This window comes from Tenrec ecaudatus, chromosome 6 (genome assembly GCF_050624435.1).
Source record: "Tenrec ecaudatus isolate mTenEca1 chromosome 6, mTenEca1.hap1, whole genome shotgun sequence".
NCBI classification, from domain to species: Eukaryota; Metazoa; Chordata; class Mammalia; order Afrosoricida; family Tenrecidae; genus Tenrec; species Tenrec ecaudatus.
The window spans coordinates 18,240,021-18,264,198 of record NC_134535.1 but is presented as its reverse complement, the minus strand read 5'-3'; the positions used below and the strand labels follow the sequence as shown (position 1 = coordinate 18,264,198).

General features: G+C 52.9%; 1 protein-coding gene and 1 non-coding gene across 2 annotated transcripts; both read right to left on the bottom strand.

Annotated features, from left to right (window-relative positions):
- Positions 1-612: 612 nt before the first annotated feature.
- On the bottom strand, positions 613-22,413 carry RTCB (RNA 2',3'-cyclic phosphate and 5'-OH ligase). Its single transcript, XM_075551023.1, has 12 exons — positions 22,232-22,413; positions 16,794-16,872; positions 15,165-15,232; positions 13,957-14,056; positions 11,877-12,033; positions 10,060-10,216; positions 8,271-8,430; positions 6,996-7,171; positions 6,315-6,503; positions 4,700-4,810; positions 3,513-3,632; positions 613-1,588 (listed from the first exon to the last, which is right to left on the bottom strand). Exons 1-12 carry the CDS (start codon positions 22,322-22,324, stop codon positions 1,481-1,483), a joined length of 1,518 nt encoding a protein of 505 aa, XP_075407138.1. The 5' UTR covers positions 22,325-22,413; the 3' UTR covers positions 613-1,480.
- Positions 12,685-12,820, bottom strand: LOC142452213 (small nucleolar RNA SNORA21). Its single transcript, XR_012785242.1, has one exon. It is a non-coding gene; the product is annotated as a small nucleolar RNA SNORA21 (small nucleolar RNA).
- Positions 22,414-24,178: the final 1,765 nt, after the last annotated feature.

Below are 24,178 nucleotides of genomic sequence, written 5' to 3'. Positions count from 1 at the left end.
CCCGTGTATCAAAGCAGAAAGCTCCTTGGCACAAACCATTCTGTTGCATATTTTTGTCTCCTCACTTGCTCCCTGCTTTCGGGTCCCCTGGAGAATTAATTTTCAAAGCATCTACTAAAACTCAATTTTACATATTGAAGAGGAGGATTTCAGATGATGTCCTGCATGGGCCTCAGGAGGGCCCTTGCTGTGAGTTAGATTCACACTCGGTATCCTTAGGTCAAGGCCCAGCTGGGGAGCCGACACACTCCCATGCCGCCTCGGCTCCAGAAAGCCCAGCCCTGCCAGAGCTTGTTTCCTCATCACGGGTCTCCTGCACCCGATGGCATCTGTGTAGTGGCGGACCAGTAGGCTGACACTAGAATCCCTAACGAACTCATGCATGACTGACTTCCCAACTGTCAGGAAGCACTGGAGATATCGGGGGCTCAGAGGGGGGAATGATATGGCCATTGCTGATTGCTAAATTGAGCTAAGCTTTGGGAGAGAATACTTTTTGGCCGAGTTTCTTCCGGATAACCTGGGAGAACACCACAAGGGAAGAGCAACATTGCCCAGAGGGAATAAGTACAAATACTTGTTTTCTTAAGCTATAAAACAGTAAGCGTGGAATGGAAATAATACGGTGACTTTATTAGAGTTTTCTAGTGTACTGGTTGTCCAGACTCATCAGAGCCTTCACCTGTAATCGGGAGCCATGGTTCCTCGACGGCCCTGAGGTGTCACCATGCAGACATGACACCTGCTCAGTGGCACAGACTCCTTCGTCACCCGATCCAGAGCAGCCATCACCCCACTGTGAGGTAGTGCAGGCCGCTCTCACGAACTAGAGGGCAGCGGTGCCACTGTGCAGGCAAGCCAACACTCTGCCGTGTACTCGGAAAGAGAATGGCACCCAGCCTAGGAAAAATTACTGACCCTCTTGGGCTCCGATTCCCACACCTCTACAGTACCCTCTCATACCTTCCCTCCTCTCAGTCTGTCCAATTGTCCACTCCTCTCCGGTCCCGGTGACCTTCTGTACAAGTGCACGCGGTCCATAAGAGTGCCGCTCGGCGTGGAGGTGGGGCGGGCAGGTGGATGACTGGACAGACCGAGGAAGGAAGGGCGTATTCCAACATGATCTTTAATGGGATGTCCTTCTCGACACCTTTTGGGATGTAAACAGAGCTTGGAAGAAGGAAATTAATCCTGACAGAAAAACTTGTACGACTGGGTAAAGGCAATTTCTTGACCCACTCCTAATCCCTAAAGAGATTTAAAACAAAAACAAAAACCCTATGGACGATCAGCGAGGAAACATACTTGTCCCTCTGTCAATGGGGCAGTGCAGCCCCTCCGTCAGTCCTTCTGAAATGAGCAGTTACAGCTGCCCATTGGGAACCAATCAAGTCTCTGGGCCGATGTCTGAGAGCCTTTCCGTCCACGTCCACGTCCGGGCTGCTGAGGACGAGACGTGCCTGGGGGATCTGGTCCAGCTCTAGCCTTTGATGACAGCAATGGGCCTCAGTTTGATGGCCTTCTTGCTGATCCCAGCATCATGGCAGGTGTTCACCACATCCGTTACGTTCTTGTACGATTCGGGAGCCTGCAGGGTAAAAGTGAACGTTTTAAGTCTACTTAAAATTGGAAACTTTGGAAGGATTAAACTTCAAGTGCTCTCCAAGAAACAAACTCAAAATACTGAGATTATTGATTATTCTATCACTGAGCAATGATTAAGATAATGATTAAGCTTAATGCTGGCAAGGTGCCACTCACTTTTGTTATTTCTGTATTTCTTAAGGCACACAAATGATCATTATAACCATTCTACGTTAGTGGCGATTTTCTCTGGGTGGTGCACAACAAAAGGCAATTTCAATACTGACCCTTTATGAATTTCTGCAGCTGCCCCAACTACATGGAACATATTTTGTAAACAGCTATTTAATCCAAACACGTAACTGTAACTATGTGTGCATGCACACATTTCATGTGAGTTCCCAGCAAGACCCCCACCCCTTCCTTATCCATCCGGTCTTTCCAACATGATTCTTCCCATCAGACACATCTTTAACATGCCCACCCCCCATCCCCGTAGGGCCTGGTACTACACCATTTCCTCCCAGTTCTGAAACGTGACCACTGTGGCCTCTGGACTGCACACTCTCTTCCACCCTCCCTTCTCTGAATAGCCCCTCCATCCACAGCTCTCACCATGAGGCCATTACACGCGCTGCCCCTCCGCCCCCCTCTTCTCTGCCCTAAACTGGGCCATGCCCCTGGGCCCCAAGGTGGGAGACAGGTACTTGCTCTTCCCAGTGGTTTCTCTCAGAACTCCCAGGTCTGAATCTCACCTCTTCTTGGACTTTTGTTCTAGACAGTGCCTCACCCAAGAGTCTCCTCTCTGGCTCACTGCTACTCTCTCTGCTCTGAGGTCAATACCCAGGGAGAGGGTCCTGACAGGACCCTGGTTTCTGCACCCCATTCATTCGCTCTTAGGGTCTCACCTCAGCGCTGACCAAGGACCACAACCTCTCCCCACCCTCCTCACGTCCCAGGGTGCTGACCACAGGCTAGTTTTCTAGCTCACTCCCCCACGCAGCCAGTCTCCAGTCACCCCTGGAGCCCAGCACGACCCACCATCCCTTTGTGCCGCCCTCAACAATCTGGCTCCTCCACCACTGCCCTGCCCCTTGCCTGGAGAACCCACTCCTTTGGTCTGAGCCAACTGAACTAAGCTTCTGCTCATGCTCAGACCTGCCAAGGGGGCTTCCGACAGTTCATGGGAAACAAAACAGACGAAGCCCGCATTAACGATCAACCAAAGAAAGAACTCCAGAGCATTTGTAATCTCGGATAATAACGCCCTGGACACGGCAGGGAGTGTCATGTCGGAGGAACGCGGCTGCCCCCGTGGCTCAGCCTCCCGCTGCTGGACAGGAGAGGGCTGTGCTCCACCCCAGGGCCTCTGGGGTAGCGCAAACGTCAGAGAGGCCTGCCCTTGCAGATGATACCCTTGGAAGCCTAATGGGCCAGCCCCACTCGGCCCTGGAGGATCACGCTGAGTGGCAGCGCTTGGCTGGCACCCACCAACTTTGCTAGGGCACTGAGCTTCTGGAAGGCTGCCCCTTACACTTTCCAGTCTGGAGCCATGCTGCTTCTAATTTCAATCCTGGTGCATGTCTACACAGGCTATTTAAATACACTCTTTACTCCCTTGTGAACCAAACAAAACCCTATTTCCCCAAACATTTCTTCCACCTTTCCGAAGACTGCTTTCAACTTTAAACAGTAAAGTTTTGCCAAAGAAAGGTTACAATGAGTTCACTCAAACTACCGTTGAAGTTTTGCTACGAAAAGACTGTACAGGAACGTAAAAACGACAGCTAAGGCCTAAAAGAGAGAGAGGGCAATGGTACACTGTCAACAAATGATTTCCGCTGATGGCATCCTCCATGGCCGCCTCGGTGCACTAGCATGAACCAGGCCTGCGGCTTTCCGCTGCATGCTTAACAGATCTTACTCACCTCTTCCATAACCAGCTTGGGAGAGGCGACACGGATCGCAATCCCCATATCTGCCAGCTTGTCCAGGACATCCTGGAAATCCAAGTTCCGCCTGGATTTCGCTCGAGACAATGCACGGCCCTAGGACGACAAGGGTGAGCTTCCTGTGAACCAGGGCTAACCCGCTGTGCCGGACCGGCCACTGCAGGGGTCCTTTGGCTTTTTCACCCACAAAGAGTTAACAGAAAACAACTTCCTTCTACTTTATTAACTTTAACAGGTGTCTCTGATATCCTCCTTCAAAAACACAGTTTTCCTTATGCAAAGCGCTTTGTATTTCCAGTGAGGTTTCGTGCATTTGCTGAGTTAATGATGCATGTAAACATAATTAGTGGTTAATTATGCAGAGTGCATCTGTCACCACAAAAACTTGGGGCTTAAAAGGGTTCTCCAGCCTCTGCTGGCTGGACGGCATGAGCACTTGCTGGGGAGGCGGCATGCAGATTGCGGCATATAACCACTGGATGCCAGCCTCCTGGGTTCTTGGGCGACAATCAAAATGAACCCGAGTGGTGGTTAGAAAGCAAAAGCTCGGGCAGTGCCAGATGTCACCAAGTGGGGGTGGCATAAGGCCAACCAAGGGGCAGGCGCTAAGGACCCCCGGGGCTGGGGAAGCAGAGGGGAGGGGAAGATCAGGGAAAAGGTGGCCCCAAAGCCTATCCTTTGAGAGAAGGCCCCTCAGCCCTTCTCTGGCCCTGCACCGGGACGAGCGAGGCGCTCTGCTGCTACACGACGGGGAGTGGGCGGCAAAGCACAGGCTGAGGGCACGTGTGGCCGCAAAGCTGCCTCGAGTCTTCTGGGCACACAGCCATGTCCGTCCGCCTGTCTCCATGTTTTTTCCTGGCTGCCTTTTCATCTAATACCTACCTCCCACCCCTTTACAGACCATCCGCACATAGGGCCCACCTCTTGGGTGGGCTGGGGTCACCTGGTGGCAGGAGCATGCCCTCCCCCCCCCAAGGCTCCGCTCAGGGAGTCACTGAGATCTGCGCCAGGGAGCCCTGCATCGGGGCAGCTGAGAGGAACCGTAAGCTCAGCTGCGGTGACAGCTGGCCCTCCTGGATTTCGTTCTGCTGACGTGACAAGGCAAACCTCCCTCGGCACTTGTCACTGTCCCGGGCCCTGTCTCCGGGGCTTGGTTCCCTTACCGCTCCATGGCAGGTGGTGCCGAAGGTTTCCGTCATGCCTTGCTCGGTGCCGGTGAGGACGTAACTACAGGTTCCCATGGTGCCGCCAATGAGCACGGGCTGTCCGGTGAGCTGGGGATGCACGTAAGGCACACCCGTTAGACCCCAGAAGCAGGGCGTTAGTGCCCTGTGGGAGGACCTGGGATCTCCCACCCAGCGCCTCCCGGCACGGTCCTGGGAAAACAGTCTCAGGCATCTGCGCCTGGGAAGGAGGACGCAGGGCGGTGAATGTGGTCTGGTAAAAAAGATGCTGCCCAGACTGACCCAGATTGCAGAGCCAACTTCAGGTGCCACAGTGTGGAGTCACGAGGAGGCCGGCCTGGGAAGGCACCTGCCCTCAGGTCACTAGGGTTGCTGCGGCTGGCCTCCGAGGAATTCTTTCAACTGGACTCTGGCCTTTGTGCTACTCCAGAGCAGTGTTTCCCAAAGCAGTGACACTGTCCCTGCTGGGGCTGCATACGCAGTTACCTAGCACTTCCTGCTTGATGATGGGCTACCGTGTGTTTAATTACCAGGGGGGGGGGGGGGCTGAGTAATTGTTTTCCTGAGGAGGAGGCAATATGCCAAATGAATTTGGGAGCCTATGTTCTAGAACGTCTTCCGATAATTCAAAGACCTCAAAGAGATCACCTTCCATCTAGCTGAGAAGCAACAAAGCCCACATGGAAGACGCACACCAGCCTGTGTGATCACGAGGTGTCCAAGGGATGAGGTATCAGGTATCAAAGAACAAAAAATCATATCATTGTGAATGAGGGGGAGTGCAGAGTGGGAACCCAAAGACCATCTGTAGGCAACTGGACATCCCCTTACGGAAGGGTCGCGGGGAGGAGATGAGTCAGTCACGGTGCAGTTAGCAACGATGAAGCATACAACTTTCCTCTAGTTCCTAAATGCTTCCTACTCCCCACCCCCCACTATCATGATCCCAATTCTACCTTACAAATCCACCTAGACCAGAGGTGTACACTGGAACAGATAGGAATTGGAAACACAGGGAATCCAGGGCGGATGATCCCTTCAGGACCAGTGGTGAGAGTGGCGATACCGGGTGGGTGGGGTGGAAAGGGGGAACCGATTACAAAGTTCTATATATAACCTCCTCCTTGGGGGACGGACAACAGAAAAGTGGGTGAAGAGAGATGTCAGACAGTGTGTAAAATATGACAAAATAATAATAATTTATAAATTATCAAGGGTTGATAGGGGAGTGGGAGTGGGGAGGGAGGGGGGAAAATGAGGAGCTGATGCCAAGGGCTTAAGTGGAGAGCAAATGTTTGGAGAATGATGAGGGTAACGAATGTACAATTGTGCTTTACAAAATTGATGTATAAGAGTTGTACCAGCCCCAATAAAATAATTAAAACAAAAAAGGGATCATCTTCATCTGTAACTGAGGAAACTACATCTCAAGTCACTAAAAACTCACGGCCACTGCGAGTCGATGCTGCCTCACAGCGACCCTTCAGGACAGCAGAGAACTGTCCCTGTGGGTAACTTCTTATGGGAGTGGCAAGCCCCCTCCTTCTCCCATGGAGGGAGCGGCTGGTGCCCTGAGTGGCACACGCAGGGTCACCTGGTAATCGACGGCGATGAGGGGGTGGTGCGGCGGGAAGGCCCGGGTGGAGCCCTTCCTGTGCACCAGCAGCGTGCGCTCCTTGCCGTCCACCACGTGCTGCTCCACCTTGGCGATGTTGTGGGACACATCGTAGATGACGTGCAGGTCCAAGTCGTCTGGGGTGGTGTTGAAGACCTTGGCAAAAGCCTGCCGGAAACCGTGGGAGTTAAAGGCAGCCAGGACCACGCCTTCACATCGGAGCTTACTGACTGGGGTTCGGGCAGTTCCCCAGTGCAAAGCCAACGGTCCACCTGTGCCTTTCGGAGCCTCAATCCTGCCCCTCACAACACTTTAAACCTGAGCCGACAGCCCTCACCGCCTGTACAGTTCTTCCATTTGACTTCAGAGCCCCATGGACGGACTGAAAGAGCTCTGCATGGCTTATGAATGGCAGCCTGCGGACCCTGGTCTACCCCACCCTGGGCCTTGCAGAGTCTGGCTTGGGTGGAAAGCCTGCCCGGGACTATCCCAGGGCTGTGGGAATCTCAGCAAGTAGCCCAAGTCCTGACTTCTTTCCTTCCCTCACACGCCACCCGATTAGCCTGATTGAATGGATGGTGGCAGTCAAAGCTTGGATGCCTGCCCAGGATGCTGGGAGCAGAGTGCACAGGCTTTAACGTTACAGCCCCGTCACAGCACCTGGCGAGTCAGGAAGGTCATGGAGGAGCGGTTGACCCAGGCGTAGTTCCCAGCCGCCGCCATGCCCTTCAGGTAGTCCTGGCCCTCCACAGATGAGATCCGGGCACAGGCCAGCTGACGGTCGTTGACGATAATCTTGTCTCTCTTCATGGCTTTCTCCATCGCCACCAGGGCATCTGCAACAAGGAGGGGTGGGGGTGTGTTCTTAACTCAGACCCACGACAGAAAGGTAAGCCGCAGGTGAATCTGCTCTACAGCCCAGACGAGAAGCAGACAACGTTCCCCTTAAAGCATTGCTAAGTGCACCTGTTTGCCCATCAGGGTTGGGGATTAACAGTGGTCACCGTCAGCCCCTGTAGGACTCCTGTGTACAGGAGGGTGCACCGCCTGTTACCGCAGTTCTCGTGGGGACCAGAAGGGGGAGCCACAGGCTTGTTCCTATCAGTTTTCAAGGTCTTCTGGAGACAGGCAGGGAACCAGGGCCAGGCTTCCTGTTTGCTGCAGCTGCGGTTCTCAGGGAGGTGGGCCGTGAAAGGGAGCCTCCCAGGCTGGAACGCACACGCAGGACGAGATGAGGGCGGTGCAGTCCCTTCACTGTAGAGGAACTGTGCTCAGATACGCCCAGTCCTCCCATCCGCCCTGGGGCTGCCAACTAAAGTAAGGTGACCAGACGTCCTGATTTTTAACAATTGGTCCCACGGCATTTTAAAAAGTTCCGATTTCTGGAAAGCATGCACAACAAGCTAGGCTATACGGTTTTGGGCTGCCCTGTAGCTATTTCGCCAGGATATGAGTTTTATCAATGGTGTCCCGCTTTACCAATGTTAAAATCTGGTCACCTTATTCTAAAGTGACCTACCCACGATTTCCTGGGCTCCCGCTTTGGGTCCCTTGTTTTATTGGGGGTGGGGCCTTGGTGTGACTGTCCGCAGGGCACAGCTCAGCTCTACCACTGGGCCAGTGAAGCCATCCCTCAGTCTGTCCTTAGAGGTGCGCTCCCTGGGCACGGTCCCTCTCCTCTGCAGGAAGGGTGCCTCAGGAGGCCCTGTGGATGAGGCCCACGCAGCAGTGTCCTCTGAGCAGGCACCCATGGGTCCTTGCTGAAGGAACGGCCACGGCACAAACTCCGCAACGCAGTGTCCTGCATCGTTGAGGCCCCAGCACCCAGGACCATCAACAAGCACTGGTCCTGTCCTAGACTCAGGCGTGACACAGACGCCCTCGCTTCACCGCCCCGCCAACACCGCTGTGTGACATCATAGGTGCAGCACGTACCTGTGGCGACCTGGTGGCCCAGGCCCCGGCTTCCGCTGTGGATCATCACACACACCTGCCCCTTGTGGTCAATGCCCATTTTCTTGGCAGCATACTCATTGAAGATCTCATCCACGACCTGGATTTCTGCGTAATGGTTGCCTGCCCCCAGCGTCCCCAACTGCAAATGTAACAACACCACGGATACACCGGCTTCTATGCCAAGTGGAGGGGAAGTTCCTTTTAAAAGCAAACAGTCGTGAAACCAAGCCGACCACACCAAAACCCTACAGCCAGCTGATTATTCCAGTGCAGACACTGGCGGCAGAGCCGGCCAGGATCCCAGGAGTGTGGACAATTAGCTGCCACATCAAACACCTGGTGCTTTCTGCTCTCACGGACACCACCCAGAACAAGGTTTCCTGACAACCTGGAGGCAAGACGCTTGGGGCCAAATTTATATATTGTCCCAGTGTGCACATATGCAATTTTTCCATAAGTTGTAACCTTTTATCATATCCTATTTTTCTCCCTGTCCACTTCAAACTCTTATAATTCTACAAACTCTTCTAAGGACCTGACATTTTTTCAGAAGAATGGAAACAAACACACACACTCTCTCACACGCAAACACACTTATTCATGCCCAGAAACCCATCCCTGCGCGCTTACTATGGGTTAAACACCCCTGAGACCAACAGAGTCCCACCCGTTGAAAGCTGCCTCATGCCCTGCACTTAGTGGCCCTTTCCCTGATGGCCCCAGCCCCCTGGGTTCTGTCCGACACTGGGAAGAAAACAGCATTTGCTCCCTCAACAAACACCAAGTTTTAAACTCACATGTCCCTCCTGGGAGTGCAGTGAATGACCTCATGTGGCTCTCTGGCTGGTCTATTATTTCCCCCAAATGACAAGTGGGCTTGTGCAAACAGGCTACATGGTGCTCTGACGTAAGGGTGGGTTCAGTTTAGCCTTCTTGAAGACTGCAGAAGCAGGAAGGGGCCCTCACTGCCACGAGAGAGACACACTAGAAGTGGACTCCCGTGCAGAGACAGAGCACTGTGACGACAGAGCGGCGGTGGCACCAGGGCGGGGATGTGCAGTGGCCTCCTGGCCCAGAGGCCGTAAGGCTGCCTTGTGGAGTGAGGTGCCTCCCGGCACGTCCCTGAGGAGCCAGGCTTGTTGCCTCACAGCCTAGAGCTGAGTGGCTTTGGGTAGAAGCCTTACATTCCCGGGAGCGCCTTTGGAACACTTATTGGCAACACTAAGAGGACTGTGACACTGTGCAAGCAGGGCTGAGGCACAGGTCGGTGGCTGAGAGGCCTGTAGGCCTGTGCACATGGTAAGAGGCACTCTGATCTGAAGACCTGTAGCCTAAGCCTTGCTGGTCCTGAACTGTCACCTATGAACTGTCACCTAATACCGAACTCTGCCTTCCCCCACCCCCAAAACCCAAACTCACAGCCATCGGGTTGATCCCAACTCCTTGGGCCTCTAAATGACAGGGCAGAACTGCCCCACGGGCTCTGGAGACTAACTCTTTATGGAGTCCAAAGCCTGGTCTCTCTCCCTGAATTACCATAAACCCGAGGACTGCTGAGCACTGTCTGTGAGCGCTGGGCGGCCACGAAGAACAAGGAACTTCTGCATGCAGCAGGCAGTCTTGGGAGAACTGGCCGGGAAGATCCGAGGGTGGCCGCCTGCCTGACGTCCACCTCACAGGCCGGCCTTGGGCTGAGGCCCCCCGCCCCCAGCGAAGTCACAGGCGGTCAGGTGCCACCCCCAGCCCATCTCACAGCCCCTGGAGTCACCTGAGGAAGACCTCTCTTCTTGGCCCTCGCGGAGACCTTGTTGGGGTCGGCCTGCAGCATCCTCCCATACTCCTCACAGTGCTCCTTGTCTTCGGCCCAGGCGTAGCCTTCTCTCAAGGACCAGTCCACGCCCATCTCCAAGGCCTCCTCCAAGTCTCTGAGGTTGGGAAGAGGGTCAGTCACCCCACAGCACAGGAAGGTCAAGACTTAGGGCAAAGGTGAGCACAAACTATGCGGGCTGAGTGAGCGGCTATGCTCTCGCTGTTCGCCGAGGGAAGCCGGTGCACAAACAAGCCAGGCCTTTCAGGATCTTGTGGAGAGGAGCTAAAAGCATAAATTACTGTCACCTGAAACGGTAAATGCTGTGCCAGACGGGACTAGAACTCTACCTGACATTTACACACTCTCGCACGCTTCGAAGCATTTTTTACATTACTGTAGCCTCTGCGCCGAGTCCTGTGAGGGGTTAGCAACCAGCCAAAGGAAATGTAGAATCACCTCAGATATTGGGAGCTGCCAGGAATGCCACTGAAGTTCCGCTGACACACCAGGGTGTCTGGTGGCCCCACCCTGACCCAAGGGTGCCGGCACGGGGAAGCTGTAAGCATACACACATACACATACACACACACCCCGAACCCCTGGAAAGGACAAGCCTCACTCTTCAGCACAGCCCAGGCCCCTCTGAACTACTGCCAAGGCAGACTGGTGTGCTCCAAGCTCTGCCCCAGATGGCGGCCCAGCGCAAACGCACTGCAGCCAGGTCGATTCAGACTCCTGGGAACCCCCTGGGCCTGAATATCAAAGTCTGGCTCAAGGGTCTGAGACCCTAGCAGTGTCTCTTCATGCACCCCTCGTGCTGGTCAGCATCTCCAGAAAACCGAGAACAAGCGCTTTCCGAGAGCACCCAGGCTACTTCTATTGTGCAGGGGGGGTAAGGGAGGAGTGCGGGGCATGCACTGTGGTAGCAACACCTGGAAAGAAAGGCCTGACAGCCTCTTGCTGACAACCGGCCACTGGGAACCCTCTGCAGCTCCGCTCCACTGGGACACAGGCGGGCCGCCGGGGAGGGCAGGGTGGAAAGCACTTGGACACTTACTAGCCCACACTCAGGGACTCTGGGGCAGCACAGCTGTGCAGGGCCCCGGGAGGGACGAGCGGCACCCTGTGGTCTCAGGTTTGATTCTCGACATTAGAAAGCAGGGGAACACTCATGGCACTCGGCAAGCTAAGGAGCACCCTCTGTCGTCCCCAAAGGAAGGTTCTGGATAAATACCCGGCTGATGGACACAGAGGCAGCCGAGTTTACGGCGCCTGAAGTCCAGGGCTCTTTGGTTTGAAGGAATTCCCTGTAACGCAGGCATGTTAGGGCTGGGGCTGTATGAAACAGGGCAGAGTGCACACACAGACTCGCTCCGCGTGCTTTGCAGAGAGCACTCTACAAAGGGAAGGTGAGCCAGTCCTACTGGTGCCATTTCCCCAGGAGTGCGTGTGCTCGCTTCACGCCTACGTCCCTGTGGCCGCTCTCACAGTATTTCCCACTGGTTTAATGCTACTGCACACGTTAAGACAGGACCGCATGAGCACAACCTTCTCATGTGCACGGAAACACGGGACCTGGTACAATCTGTCTCGTTGTGACGCTCGAGTAACGGAGGGGTTGGAGCCTGTCAAGGAAGTGCAATGCCAGTGGCCGTCATCCCACAATGGCTGCTCATGCAACAATTTGCTTCCACTTCCTGGAGGGTGACGAAGACCCCACCGCCTCCGAGTGTCCTCCTGGAGGTCCATTCAGCCACGACCCCCCATGCCCTTACTTGGCGTTCATCGGGATGACCCCTTTGGAGCCCACGCCGACGGGGATGTGGTCAAACATGGCCTGGGCCAGCTGCTCCTTCACAGGCTGCACGTCACTCTCATCCAGGTTGGTTCTCAGCAGGCGGACACCACAGTTGATATCGAACCCGACACCACCTACGGCACAGGGAGAAGGGCGCGGGTTTCCTCAAGACAGCCAGCCCTCTGAGTCAAGTCACCAGGTTTACAGGGGCCCAGCTGGGGCGGGTCTGATGGCGCCAGAACGCTCCAGAGTAAGACACACACTAATGGCGGTTGAATAGCCAGGGGGACGGTGGTGAGCTCAGAGAAAGGTGAGCAGCACGGGCCCTTCTCTGGAGTACTCTGGGCAAGAATGGCACGTTCTCCGTGTCTTTCCAAACACCACCTCTGGGTTTGCTGACACCCTCGATTGCATCTTTCCCTTCAGTACTGTTTGCTCGCAAATATCCATCATGTAAGTTTTAGTCGAATGCCTACGTCATTGTCTGTCATTTCAGCTTGCATCTTTCCAATTTATGCGGGTAAGGCTATCGATTGCCACCCAGGCAACCAAAACCCCAAACCAAACCCTCGATCATCGAGTAGATACTCATTCACAGCGACTCTGTATAGGGGGAGTTTCTGAGGCTGTAGATTTTTATAGGAGCAGACAGGCTCATCATTGTCTCTGAGGGGAGGCTAGTGGGTTTGAACTGCAGACTTTGTGGTCAGCAGGTCAGGGCTGGCCAACAGCACCACTGAGGCTCTGACAGCGTCAATGCGAACCCATGGTTGTTTTTTTTTTTAACTTGTCACACCACCGATTGAAGCTGAACAACACAAGTTGCTGCCACTTCACCCATAAGTGGTGTTTTTTAATCTGCCCTTTTTGACGGCTCAGTGGGTCACTGGCAAAAGGCCCAATGAGTGCTTTTAAAAGGGGGAGAGAACCCATAGTTTTTAGAGTTTGGCAGTTTTTAATTAAAGGAGTTTAAGCACTTGGCTGCTTAACGGTTGGCAGTTTGAGCCTAACCAGAGGCTCTGGGGAAGACAGACTTAGCGGTCAGCTCCTGTAAACATGGCAGCCCAGAAATCCCTGTGTGGCAGGTCTCACTGTCGCACGAGGTCACTATGAAAAAACAATGGACTTAATGGCAACCACCAGCACCTTTTTTTTTTTAAACCAGTACCTCTATTACACAGTAACACAAGTGTACACAGGACCACAGGTATATACTTGAGGTCAGTGTGTCAAGGTCGTTACTACAAGAACAAACTGGACCAGATGCTGGGCTCGGGAGCTATGGTGGCTCACAGACTAAGCCTCGGGCTGCTCACCCTAAGGTAGGCAGTGCAAACCCACCAGCCACTCAGCAAGGGAATGCGGAGGTTGTCCGACTTCTATACAGATGCAGTCTTGAACCCCGAGGAGCAGCTCTACTCTGCCCTAGGGCTGCGGAGCCGTGACTGACTCGAGGGCAGTGGGTGAGGAGGGAAAGTAAGCTGGGCGCTTGCTCTGCAGTGCCTTCAAGACGGCTCTTTAGTGAGCCTCAGCCAAGGAGCGGGCTGCAATGACTCATGACTAGCAGAGGCAGAACAGAACTCACAACATTGTTTCAACTTTCATTTTCAATTCAAACTTCTGGAAAACAAAGGTCTCAATCCTGGGGTGCAATGTTCCAGGGAGCCCCTCGCACCCCCCACCCCAGCAAAAACGGTGTACAGGATTCAAAGTCTAAAGGTCTCTGTCCCAAGTCTGAATGGAACCAGTCCTCACATGAATGCCGTGAGGTAACCCACGGGCCCCAAGGCAATGGAGCCACAAGGTCCAGGATGTGCCAGAGAAGGGTCTCAGTGTGATTTGGAGCCCTAAGTTTGCAGGGTGCCAGGCACCTAGTGGGACCCCAGCAGACATTCTGTGAACAGCTGCTTCCTGTGCTACTTCCGCCCGAGAGATCATGGCTCATGCCCTCAGTAAGTGAAGGGCAATCACGGACAGACCATGATGGATGCAGAGTGGGAAGCTGTGTGCTCTCTCACACACGACGCACAGAGAAGCCACGTGCACAGCCAACGTACCTGGCGAAACCACCGCCTCAGGGTTGTCCATGTCAAAGGCTGCCATGTTCCCAATAGCAAACCCGTAACCGGAGTGGACGTCTGGAAGACCGATGGAACGCTGAAAGAGAACAGGAGATGAAACAGCGTGCGCAGCCTGGCACTGCTCAACCCCATGGTGATGTTCACGGACACCAGCACTGTGCAATGCCAACTGGTTCATGGGGAAGTCTTTCCTGTAGTCTGACCATTAACATTATGTACAGCGCCACAAACAGAAAAACCTCACCATAACAGACCAAAAACTAGCTGTCTGTCTGATTACACTTTAGAGATGCGCTGAAGACACCGATGAATGGTGATCACATCGGGTTCTTAAGTGAGAAACAGGTGATGCATCTCGGTACTTGAGTTTATGCAGGAGCCCCCGGGGCATAGTGGCTCTGTGTTTGGTCCGCTAATCGAAACCACGAGCTGCTCCATGGAGGGAGCTGAAGCTTCCTACTCTTGTTAAGAGTTAGTCCCAGACACGCGCAGGGGCAGTGCTAGCCTGTCCTACAGGGCTGCGATGAGTTGGCACTCCAGGGCAGTGGGTCTGCGTTTACCCAATCACAGACAAAGATACTCTCTCTGATTTTATGATACCAACTGTGCACGTTCGACAACTGGAGCCTGAAAATGGATTTTGACCCAGGAAGCATGCAAGTCAAACATGGAAAGATATGGACACAGCTGGACATGTGTGATTCCTAACCTGCCAAGCCTGGTCTGTTTAATTTTCCCCACAAGTGAACAGCAAAGTAACTAGTCTAAAGACCTAAAACAAAACAAAACAAAAGACCAGATTGCTTCATTTCCAACAGTGACCTCTAGTGGTCGAAGGTGAGCGATGACCCTGTACTCGGGCCCCCTTTCTCCTTTTCCAACCAGCCTGGAGACTCCCTGTGCTGCCCTCCTCCTTCCCCAGCCAGGCCCTGACACTGCTGACTGCAGGCACCATGAGATAGATCCAGGGACAGTGGCCAAGGGGCAGAGAAGCACAAAAAGCACTTGAAAGCTTGCTGCAAGGAAAACCAGAAGGCACTGGAACCCTGATTGCGACCTATACCCTGAAGCGTGTGGTTGTGTTGAGGTCAAAAGTCACCGTCTAAGCAACCAATCGGCTAGTCCACAAACGCTCAGGACGAGGAAACAGCACTGAGCAAAGCTCGCTCTGGACGCTGACTCACGTGAACAATCCCGGGCAGGGCCGCCACGTTGCCGATCTGTTTCATGGCTGGCAGGAAGCCACCAACCCCTGGAGATAAGAAGACAATACATAAGAGACACATCTGATTTTCAGCACTGGGGGTAATCTGCACACATCCTGAGAGCGTGTTACGTGCTGCTACGCCAACAAAGTCAAAAAGGTTTGGAGGACATGGGAGAGGAGCGTCCTAAAGGTGGAATCAGGTGCACAGGAAAGGTGGTGAAGGCAGCCAGCCGCCAAGCCCTGCATACACCACGAGGCAAGCGGGCAGGTTTTACTGGGGGGATGTGCAGTCTGACACCACACTGTGAGTCGCCAGGAGGGAACAGCATTCAGCAGTGCAAATGCAGATAGCTGTGAGCATCGTGGTTTGGCCGCAGGTGAGCCAGGGCAAGGTGGTAGGGAGGAAAGACGCCAGCCGGCTCAGGGGATCTGGGTTCCAGTCTCAGCCCTGTCACTCCGTAGCTGGGTCACTCAGAGCCAGGGAGAGGGGAACTTGCTTTCCCAGTATTTGTGTTGACCTAAAAGAGGGTTACAGCTGGATGGTCTCTGTCCCCACATTAGAAACCACCCTGGTGGCACAGTGGTGAAGCACTCAGCTTATGATCTGAACTCACCAGCCAGGCTGCAGGAGAATGTGGGGTCTGCTTTTGTAAAGACGACAGCCGTGGAGACCACGGGCACCTCCACTCTGTCCCACAGGGTCAATATGAGTTGGAAACGACTCGAGAGCACACCACATGCAAAGCCCTAGGTGCTGGAGCACCGGGCACACGCACCTTTCTCAACACTCCCTGCTGCCGTTAGGAGGATGAGATGAGCCAGTGCAGGGAGGCTGGTGAACGGAGGGGAAGTCACTGGGTGGCACAAATGGTCAAGTGCTCAACTGCTGCTCAAAGGGTGGTGGGTTCGAGACCAGCAGAGGAGCCTCAGAAGACAGGCGTGGCAATCTGCTCCGAGGCTCACAGCTCTGAAAGGCCAAGGAGTGCACGTCTGCTCTGCAGGAGTCAGACTCACTTGATGGCAACCAACAGCGACAGTAACTGGAACTGGCTGAAAACACTGAGGTCGGCCACTCTCTCCTGGGTCAGAATTCTGGTTTTGACACCACAAAGTTATATGTTTGGGAAAATTCAATTATTTCGCCTGAGTCTTGGCTTCTGTATCTGCAAAACAGTATCTTCCTATTGGGGGCATCGTCTTTTTCAGAGTGATGAGCATAGGTAGTTAATGTAGGGGGTGTGCACAGGGCTTGCAAAACAAAACAAAACCCCCAGCACACAACGTATGTGTAACTTGCACAGCAAGATGGCAGTCAGCAGGAGGCTTTGCAGGTAGAAGTGTTTAGCGGGGTGCTCAGCAATATAGAAAGGTCTCAATAGACAGCAGCTCCTGCCACTACTGCTGAGGGTTGGCTGAGAAACAAGCCACTCAGCTCCAAAATCCCTTCACAGGCCAAGAGGCCACATTAGGAACAGCTTTCGTGTCTCACTCTAAGTTGTGATTGATTACTCCTTGACAAAGTGGAAAACTGACAATTGTACCACGACACTATCAGCCCCCAGTGAAGCTGGCACTTGTACCACACGTGAACCTCTAAAGTACCTACCTCCACCTCGGCAGGAATTCCGTAACTCCTCAAACATTAATTTCTCCAAAGAATCATTCACGTAGAAAACGCCTTCCACCTGGTAACAGACGGAAGAAAAGCAGATGCAGGTGATACAACAGAGGCACTGGACAGAGCACACGCACTGCATGCGGTACTTTTCCTTTGCTCTGCTCGTTCTAATGGCCAACGGTGCCAACCACTTCCTGTAAACAACGCCACAACGCTCCCGCTCCGACAACAGCAGCTTTCTCCTGGAGCTGGCTTGCAGGCCTGCTCCAGGGTCGTCTGGAGCGCTGACTCAACACTACGCTGGAGAGACCACAGCAGCTCGAGTTTCTTAGATGGGGCGCTCGACTAGATTTTCACCTACTAACTTACACTAATTTACTGATCATTGTAGTTTTAAATGAGAATTCAGACTCACGAATTAGAGGATCAAAACCAGTAAGGTGGGAAATATTTGATAAAGGATTAAGGGACTTCCAAGGAAAGCTGTCTACGGGCTCAGAGGGGCCAGCTGGTTATGCACTGAGTTGCCAATCAAAAGGGCCAGTGCGTCTATCCCACCAGTCTGCAGCCAAGACTGAAGGGGCAGTTCTCATCTGTCGTACAGGGTCACTATGAGTTAGCATAGATTAGACAGCAGCGGGTTTTCTTTTTGGTACAGGAGGCTGTGAGATACACAGAGACGACAAGTTGGATACTGCCGAGCCAGAACACAGCTTGAGAAGAGTGGAAACAAAAAAGAAAAATTTAAAAGCACATACATGGAAGGCAGGAGGGCAATTTATAGCGTGTCAAAAATGTAAGAATTCATAGCAACAGTCATAAATCTTTTGAATATTTCAATTTTTCGTCTTCAAATTATGCAGTCCACATTTCAGAACACAGTTGGGGCCCTCTTATAACAAGACCAGAACACTTACTTTTAGTAATGGAGTTTGAATTCTGACAGAACCATTTGATCTCTTAACTCACCACCCATCGACTACGGCTCGGAGACTAAAGGGCAGAGTGGAAACTCTCCTGAGGGCGTCTGTGGCTGCAACCTCTACGGGGCCTGAAGCTGCACCTTTCTCTTGTGGAGTGGCCCCAAGGTTCCCACCACTGGGCGGTGGTGAGCAGTCACACACATAACCCGCTCTGCCGCCAAGCTCCTTTCAGGACGGGAGCTCTTATTTCTGGCCACTTTTTACAATAATGGGAACAGCCTGCTATTCAATTTCTTCCGAGTACTTTTCACTATTCAAATATACCATTGGACCAAAGGACACCACTTGAAGTATAACTTGACTTTAATATTAAGTACCACCCAAACTACTTTAAACAAGGCCAGTGTGAATGAACGTCTTCTATATCAGCCGAGCTAACACTACATTAACATGGCCTGATTTTTGTATGGGCAAGCGGAGCAGGTGGTAAATGACCTATGTTCTCTATCTCACAAACTAGAGCTGATAGGGGAATATATTGCGCCGTTGATGGAATCAGTAGGTCAAATATAACCAAAAACAAGTATGACATCGGAGGCACCAAAATGTGTGTAGTCCTTTCAAGTGTACTCTGCCACTTCAAGTTGTTTTACGCTCAGATAAAGCCTCTTCTTTGCGATGCAGACGAGGACTGCTCTCGCGAAGAAGACTGCTCAGTGTTCTCACGCTTCCACACCAGCAATGGGTTTTGAAAACACAGAAATGAAGTCACCGGGCCTTAGTATATTTCTTGTGTTTAAACCAATGGGTCACGTTTTATTGTCTTACGCTGATTTACAAACCGATGTCCATACTCATTTCCTCTGGGTGGGTTCACTCACAGCAACCCGCACCTTCCCCGGAGAAGCAGGTGCCTCCTCTCTCACGCAGCAGAATAGTGGGTGGTGGGTCTGAATAGCTGCCTTTGCCTAACTGATCTCCACTCACGGAAGCAATGACCTTTAAAAAAATCGAACACATACTCTCACCTACCTCAGTCAAGATGGTACAGAAGCTTGGAGGAGGCACAAAAAGGCAGTATGAGGTGTGATTAGGTTACACTCGCAACCATCAAGGTCTTTTCAGCAGAGCACACGTGAAGTAACAGAGAACTAAGATCTCACACACGATCATTTAGACAAGCACATTTATTTCTTGTAACTCTTACTCGTCATCAGTACTGCATGAGTAATAGTACCCATGGATGGAAGCGGTCTTAGGGTCACATGGATTCACCAAGCGTTGGTTGCTGTTAGGTGCCGTCGAGCTGGCTCTGGCCTATTGAGAGCCCAGGTACAATAGAAGAAAACCCTGCACCATTCTGGGCCAGCCTCACCATTGCTCCCGTGCCAGAGCTCAGAGCGCACTGATGCAGCCACTCCTTGTGTCAATCCCTCTTCTTGAGGGCCTTCCTCTTGACCAAGCAGGATGTCCTTCTCCAGGGACTGGTCTCTCCTGACAACATGTCCAAAGTAGGTTAAGTCTTGCCATTATTGCCTCTAAGGAGCACTCTGGCCTTACTTCTTCCAACACAGAGCAGTTTTTCCTTTTAACAGCTCATGGTACTTTCAAAATTCTTCTCCAGCATAATTCAAATACACCAATTCTTCTAAGCATTTACTAACGACTTGACTGATTCAGCAAAGGCGCTCTGGTGGCACTTCTGGGCAAGCATTGGACTGTTAATCGCATGGCTAGAGGTTCAAATGCACCAGCTGCTCCCAAAAGAGAAAGCTGAGGCAATCACAGCCTCAGACACCCTAGATTTAAGGCCACTATGTATCAGAATCCAGTTGGTGGCAGTGGGTTTAGTTCTTTGGGTTTTATTGTGGGTCAAGGTGCCCGGGTGGCACAGTGGTAGTTGGCAGTACTCAGCAGCTAAAGGAAAGGCTAGTGGGTCAAATCTACTATGTGTTCCACAGAAGGGGTGAATGGAGGCACAGTGCGGGAATGGTGCCCCATCTGACCCCACCACAACGGGCGAAATAATTAGAACGTGCAACAGAGCAGCAAGGGGAGCAAAGTAATGAAGTCCCCGGGTAATACCAGAAATAGACTTTGAGGCCAGGGCATGGTACTTCACCAGACTCAACCGGAAAACACTCCTAAAGGTCAACAAACAGACCTGGAACTATTTACAGGCTTTTTTGGACATTGGCATTTTTCGCTGTCTTATTTTTGTGCTTATTATTGCCTCTGCATGTCTACCTAACTAAGATAGGCGGGATAAACAATCCAGAGGGGGAAAAAAGGAACCGGTTCTGGGGGACATGGGAGAGGGGGAGGCTAGGGAAAGAAAGTGGGTGTTAAAAGCCCCAAGGACAAGGAAACAAGTGATCTAAAATTGATGGTGAGGATGCCTGGTAGGGCTTGATTAAGGACAATGAAACTGAGAGGAATTACTGAGACCCCAATGACTGCCGAACATGATAGTGGGTCAAGAGGAGAGTAAATGGAAATAAAAAACTAGGAGGCAAAGGGCATTATGTACATATATTTATATATAAAGATATGGAAATATATCTATTTACATGAAACTATATATGTTAAGTTTTAAGGTAGCAGATGGACATTAGGCCTTGACTCAAGTACTTCCCCTACTCCCCCCACCCTACTAGCATGACCCCAATTTTGTCTTACAAATCTGGCTAGACCAGAGCATGTGCATGGGCACAGATAATAGCTGGAAACACTGGGAATCAGGGCAGATAAACCCCTCAGGACCAATAATTAGAGTATCGGTAAGGGAAAGGTGGAGAGAGAAAGGGGGAACCGATCTCTACATATAACCCCCTCCCAGGGGGTCAGACAACAGAAAAGTAGGTGTTAAGATATGAAAAAACAATAATAATTTTATAAAATTATCAAGGTTTCATGAGGGAGGGAGGGGAAAAATGAGGAGCTGATACCAAGGGCTCAAGTAGAAAGCAAATGTTTTGATGGCAACCAATGTTCAAATGTGCTTGACACGCTGACTGGTGCTAAGAGCTGTACGAGCCCCCAATAAAGTGATTTTTAAAAAAGAAGAAAGGTGTGTGGCCGTCTTTTTCCATAAAGATTCACAGCCTTGCAGACTCGATCGATAGGGCAGAGTTCTCTGATCTGAGACTCTGAGGAGGTAGTCCCAGGTCTAGGAGCCAGGGCAGGTTTTGCAGGTGCCGTGTGAGCTGGTTCTTTAAAGACGGGGGCAATACTGAAGCAGAAGTGAACACAAATATGCCAAGGCGGGGAGTGTTTTTCGGGAACAAAGGGAAACAGTGTAGAATGCGTCTTAGTGAAGGAATGAAAATTATGTTTTAGAAAGAACGAGGAGTCATTTCACTGCCCGCCTCACGTTCTCATAAAGAACAGAACCCACTGCCACGGGGTCCTCTCCCAACTCAGGGTGACCCTAGAGCAGTGCTGCTGCTGGTAGGGGCTGTTGGGTTGGTTCCATCGGCGACCCTTCGGACAACGGAAAGAAACGCTGCCTGGCCCTGTGCCACCCTCAAGGTTGTCAGGTTCACACCTATCTTTGCAGCCACCGTGTGAATCCTCCTTTTCGCTGCTCCTCCACTTCACCACGCATGATGTCCTTCCCCAGGGGCTGGCCTCTCCTGCCTGACCACAGGTGCAAAGGCCTGCGACGGAGTCTCTGCACCCTTGCCCCTGAAGGAGCGTTCTGGCCGTCTCTTTCTCCAAGGCAGATCTGTTCTTTTGGCGGTCCGTGGTGCTTTCGGTAAGGAGCCCTGGCGGCGTGGTGAGTCACACGTGGAGCTTCTAACCATCAGGTGGAGCGTTTGGTTATCATCAGCGGCTCTGTGAGAAAAGGCAGGGCTCTCGCCTCCTTTAACGAGTTGCCGTCTCCAAAACCCACCCTGTCCTACAGGGGTCTCGATGAGCGCGGCATCAACTCCACCGCAGTGGGTTTAGTGTTGGTTTGGTACTTTCAAGTTTCTTTCCCAACGCCACAACTCAACGGCGTCTATACAGGTGGACAGATTTAACCAGCCCTCCTGAGCTGCCGGGAGGAACAAAACGCTTTCACTGGAAAACCAACCTTGGAGCGGGTTCGTTAAAAACCTGAGTCGGACAACAGCCCTGAAGAACCGCCGGCCTCAGAGGGCCCGGTCCCGCGCCGGCAGCAGCACGCCGGACTGGCTGCGCCACCAGGAGCAGGGTGTTGAGCCCCCGGAGCACCTCCTGAGGGAGAGCGGACTGAGGAGCCGCCTCCGGGCGCCCATCATTCCACACGGACGCGGCCGCTCCGGCCACCTCCCGATGGGCTCCCCGCTTAGGTCCGAGCCGCTCCGGCGGGCGCCCGGCGAGCTGGCCCGGGGCCGCCAAGGGTCGGGTCGGGGGCCGTGGCAGCCCGCGGGCTACCGGAGGCGGGAGGCAGGAAGCGGGAGGAGGCCAGGCGGAGTCGGGGAAGGAGGCGCCCCGGGGCCCGGAAGTCGCGCTCCCAGGTGCCCGGTCCCGTCTCACCTGCATGTTCGGCACGAAGCCCTTCTTGATCCTCCAGCAGTTCTTGTCGATTTTGTCCAAGAACTGCAGCTCATCGTTGTAGTTGCGACTCATGGCGGCAGCTACACCGGCAGAGACTGCCGCGTCCGCTTTCGAGAACGGGCCGGGGCCGCGCGACACGGCCGCCCAGAGCGTGCCTTCTGGGTCTCAGTGCGCACGCGCACGCGCGCGCCACGCACACTCGGCGGCGACGGCAAGCGCCGAGGCTCGAAAAGCCTCCCTCCATCGCTTTCGCCCGCTGAGGTAGACTGCCCTCTAGCGTTTACCTTTCGGAACCTCGACGGCTTGCTTTCCCACCGGCTTACCGCTTAACTCAATCTCATCGTGGTTCTGGGAGCCTGGCGTGTGGTCCGCGAGGTCGGCAGTTCGAAACCAGCAGCTCCGCGGGAGAAAGGCTGGGCTTTCTACTCCCGTCACCAGTTGTCTCGGCAACCCACGGGGGGGGGGCTGCTATGAGTCAGCGTGGACCCGATGGCAGTGAGCTGAGTTATGGTTGTGCTGCGTGCACCGAGTCAGTTCCCACCGACAGCAGCCTGAGAGCAACAAGACAACAACGGCCTCTGCCTGGTGCTGTGCTACCCTCTGTCTGAGTCCTTGGCTGCAGCCACGGGCCCTCCATTTTCTCAACGGTGGCCCTTTTCCAGGGACTCCCCTCTCCTGATGACATGTCCAAAGCAAGCGAGATGAAGTCTGGCCATCCTCACTTCTAGGGAACAGTCTGGCAGAATTTCCTCCAAGACAGATTTGTTTGCTCCTCTGGCAGTCCATGTTGTTACTGTGAGGACTCGCGGTGGGCCCGACCCAAGCCGTGGTCTTTTCAATAACCACAAAGGCAAGTGGAAGTTGGACGTTGACTAAAATAGACCCCGAAAGAACCAAATGCCTTCGAATGATGGTGCTGGCAAACAGTATTGCATGTACCACGGGCTGCCAAAGGAACAAACCACCCAGTCTTAGAAGTACAGGCAGAATGCCACTCGACGACTCTTTCATGTGGTGGTGACCCCCACCTATAAAATTATTTTCGTTGCTACTTCATCGCTGTCATTTTGCTACTGTGATGAATCGGGTGACCCCTGTGAAAGGGTTATTAGACCCCCAAAGGGGTCGAGACCCACAGGTTGAGAATCGCCGGCCTAGAGGCAAGGCTAGTGAGACTTGGATGCATCATTTGCTTTGGACATATTATCAGGAGAGACCAGTCCCTGGAAGAGGACATCGTGCATGGTAAGTGGCGTGTGAGGGGGAAAGAGGAAGACCCACCACGAGCTGAATTGTCGCAGTGGCTGCAACAAGGAGCTCCAGCAGGAACTGTGAGGATGGGGCAGGGCTGGGCAGTGAGTTGGCTTTGGGTTTGGGACACCACCACCCAGGGCATCTTTAAGATCCTCCACCAACCCTGTAATTCAAAGGCATCTTCTTCCTCGTCCAGCTTTTTGTAGTTTGTCCTTGGTTACTCTTTGCTTCGGAAGTGATTTTCAGAATTATGAAGATACGTTACGTTTGGATCCGGCCCAACTGCTCTCATGAATACAACTACTCTTTGGTGTTTCCATGTGAGCAGGCTTTCCCTAGCCTTGAGGGGGGGCAGATGGGCTAGGCCTATATCTGGGAAAGAAACATTCAAGTCACTGTTCATACTGAACAGTGGTAATGCTCCAGGATGAGTTCATGGACATGCATTCAAGAACTTCCCCCTAGAGCACCCAGGGAATGCCACACGACAGGCACCATGGCCACTCTCACGGCCAGGCACGTGCTACACAGAGGAGATGACAGCCCCGTGGATCCCCAGGGCTTTTTGGTGATGAAGCCCTCTGTGATCATGGTTTTATAGTCAGTATCTCTTGTTCATAGTTAATCAACCATCTTTAAGCAGTTTCCGTTTTGGAGCCAGAAAGACTTGGG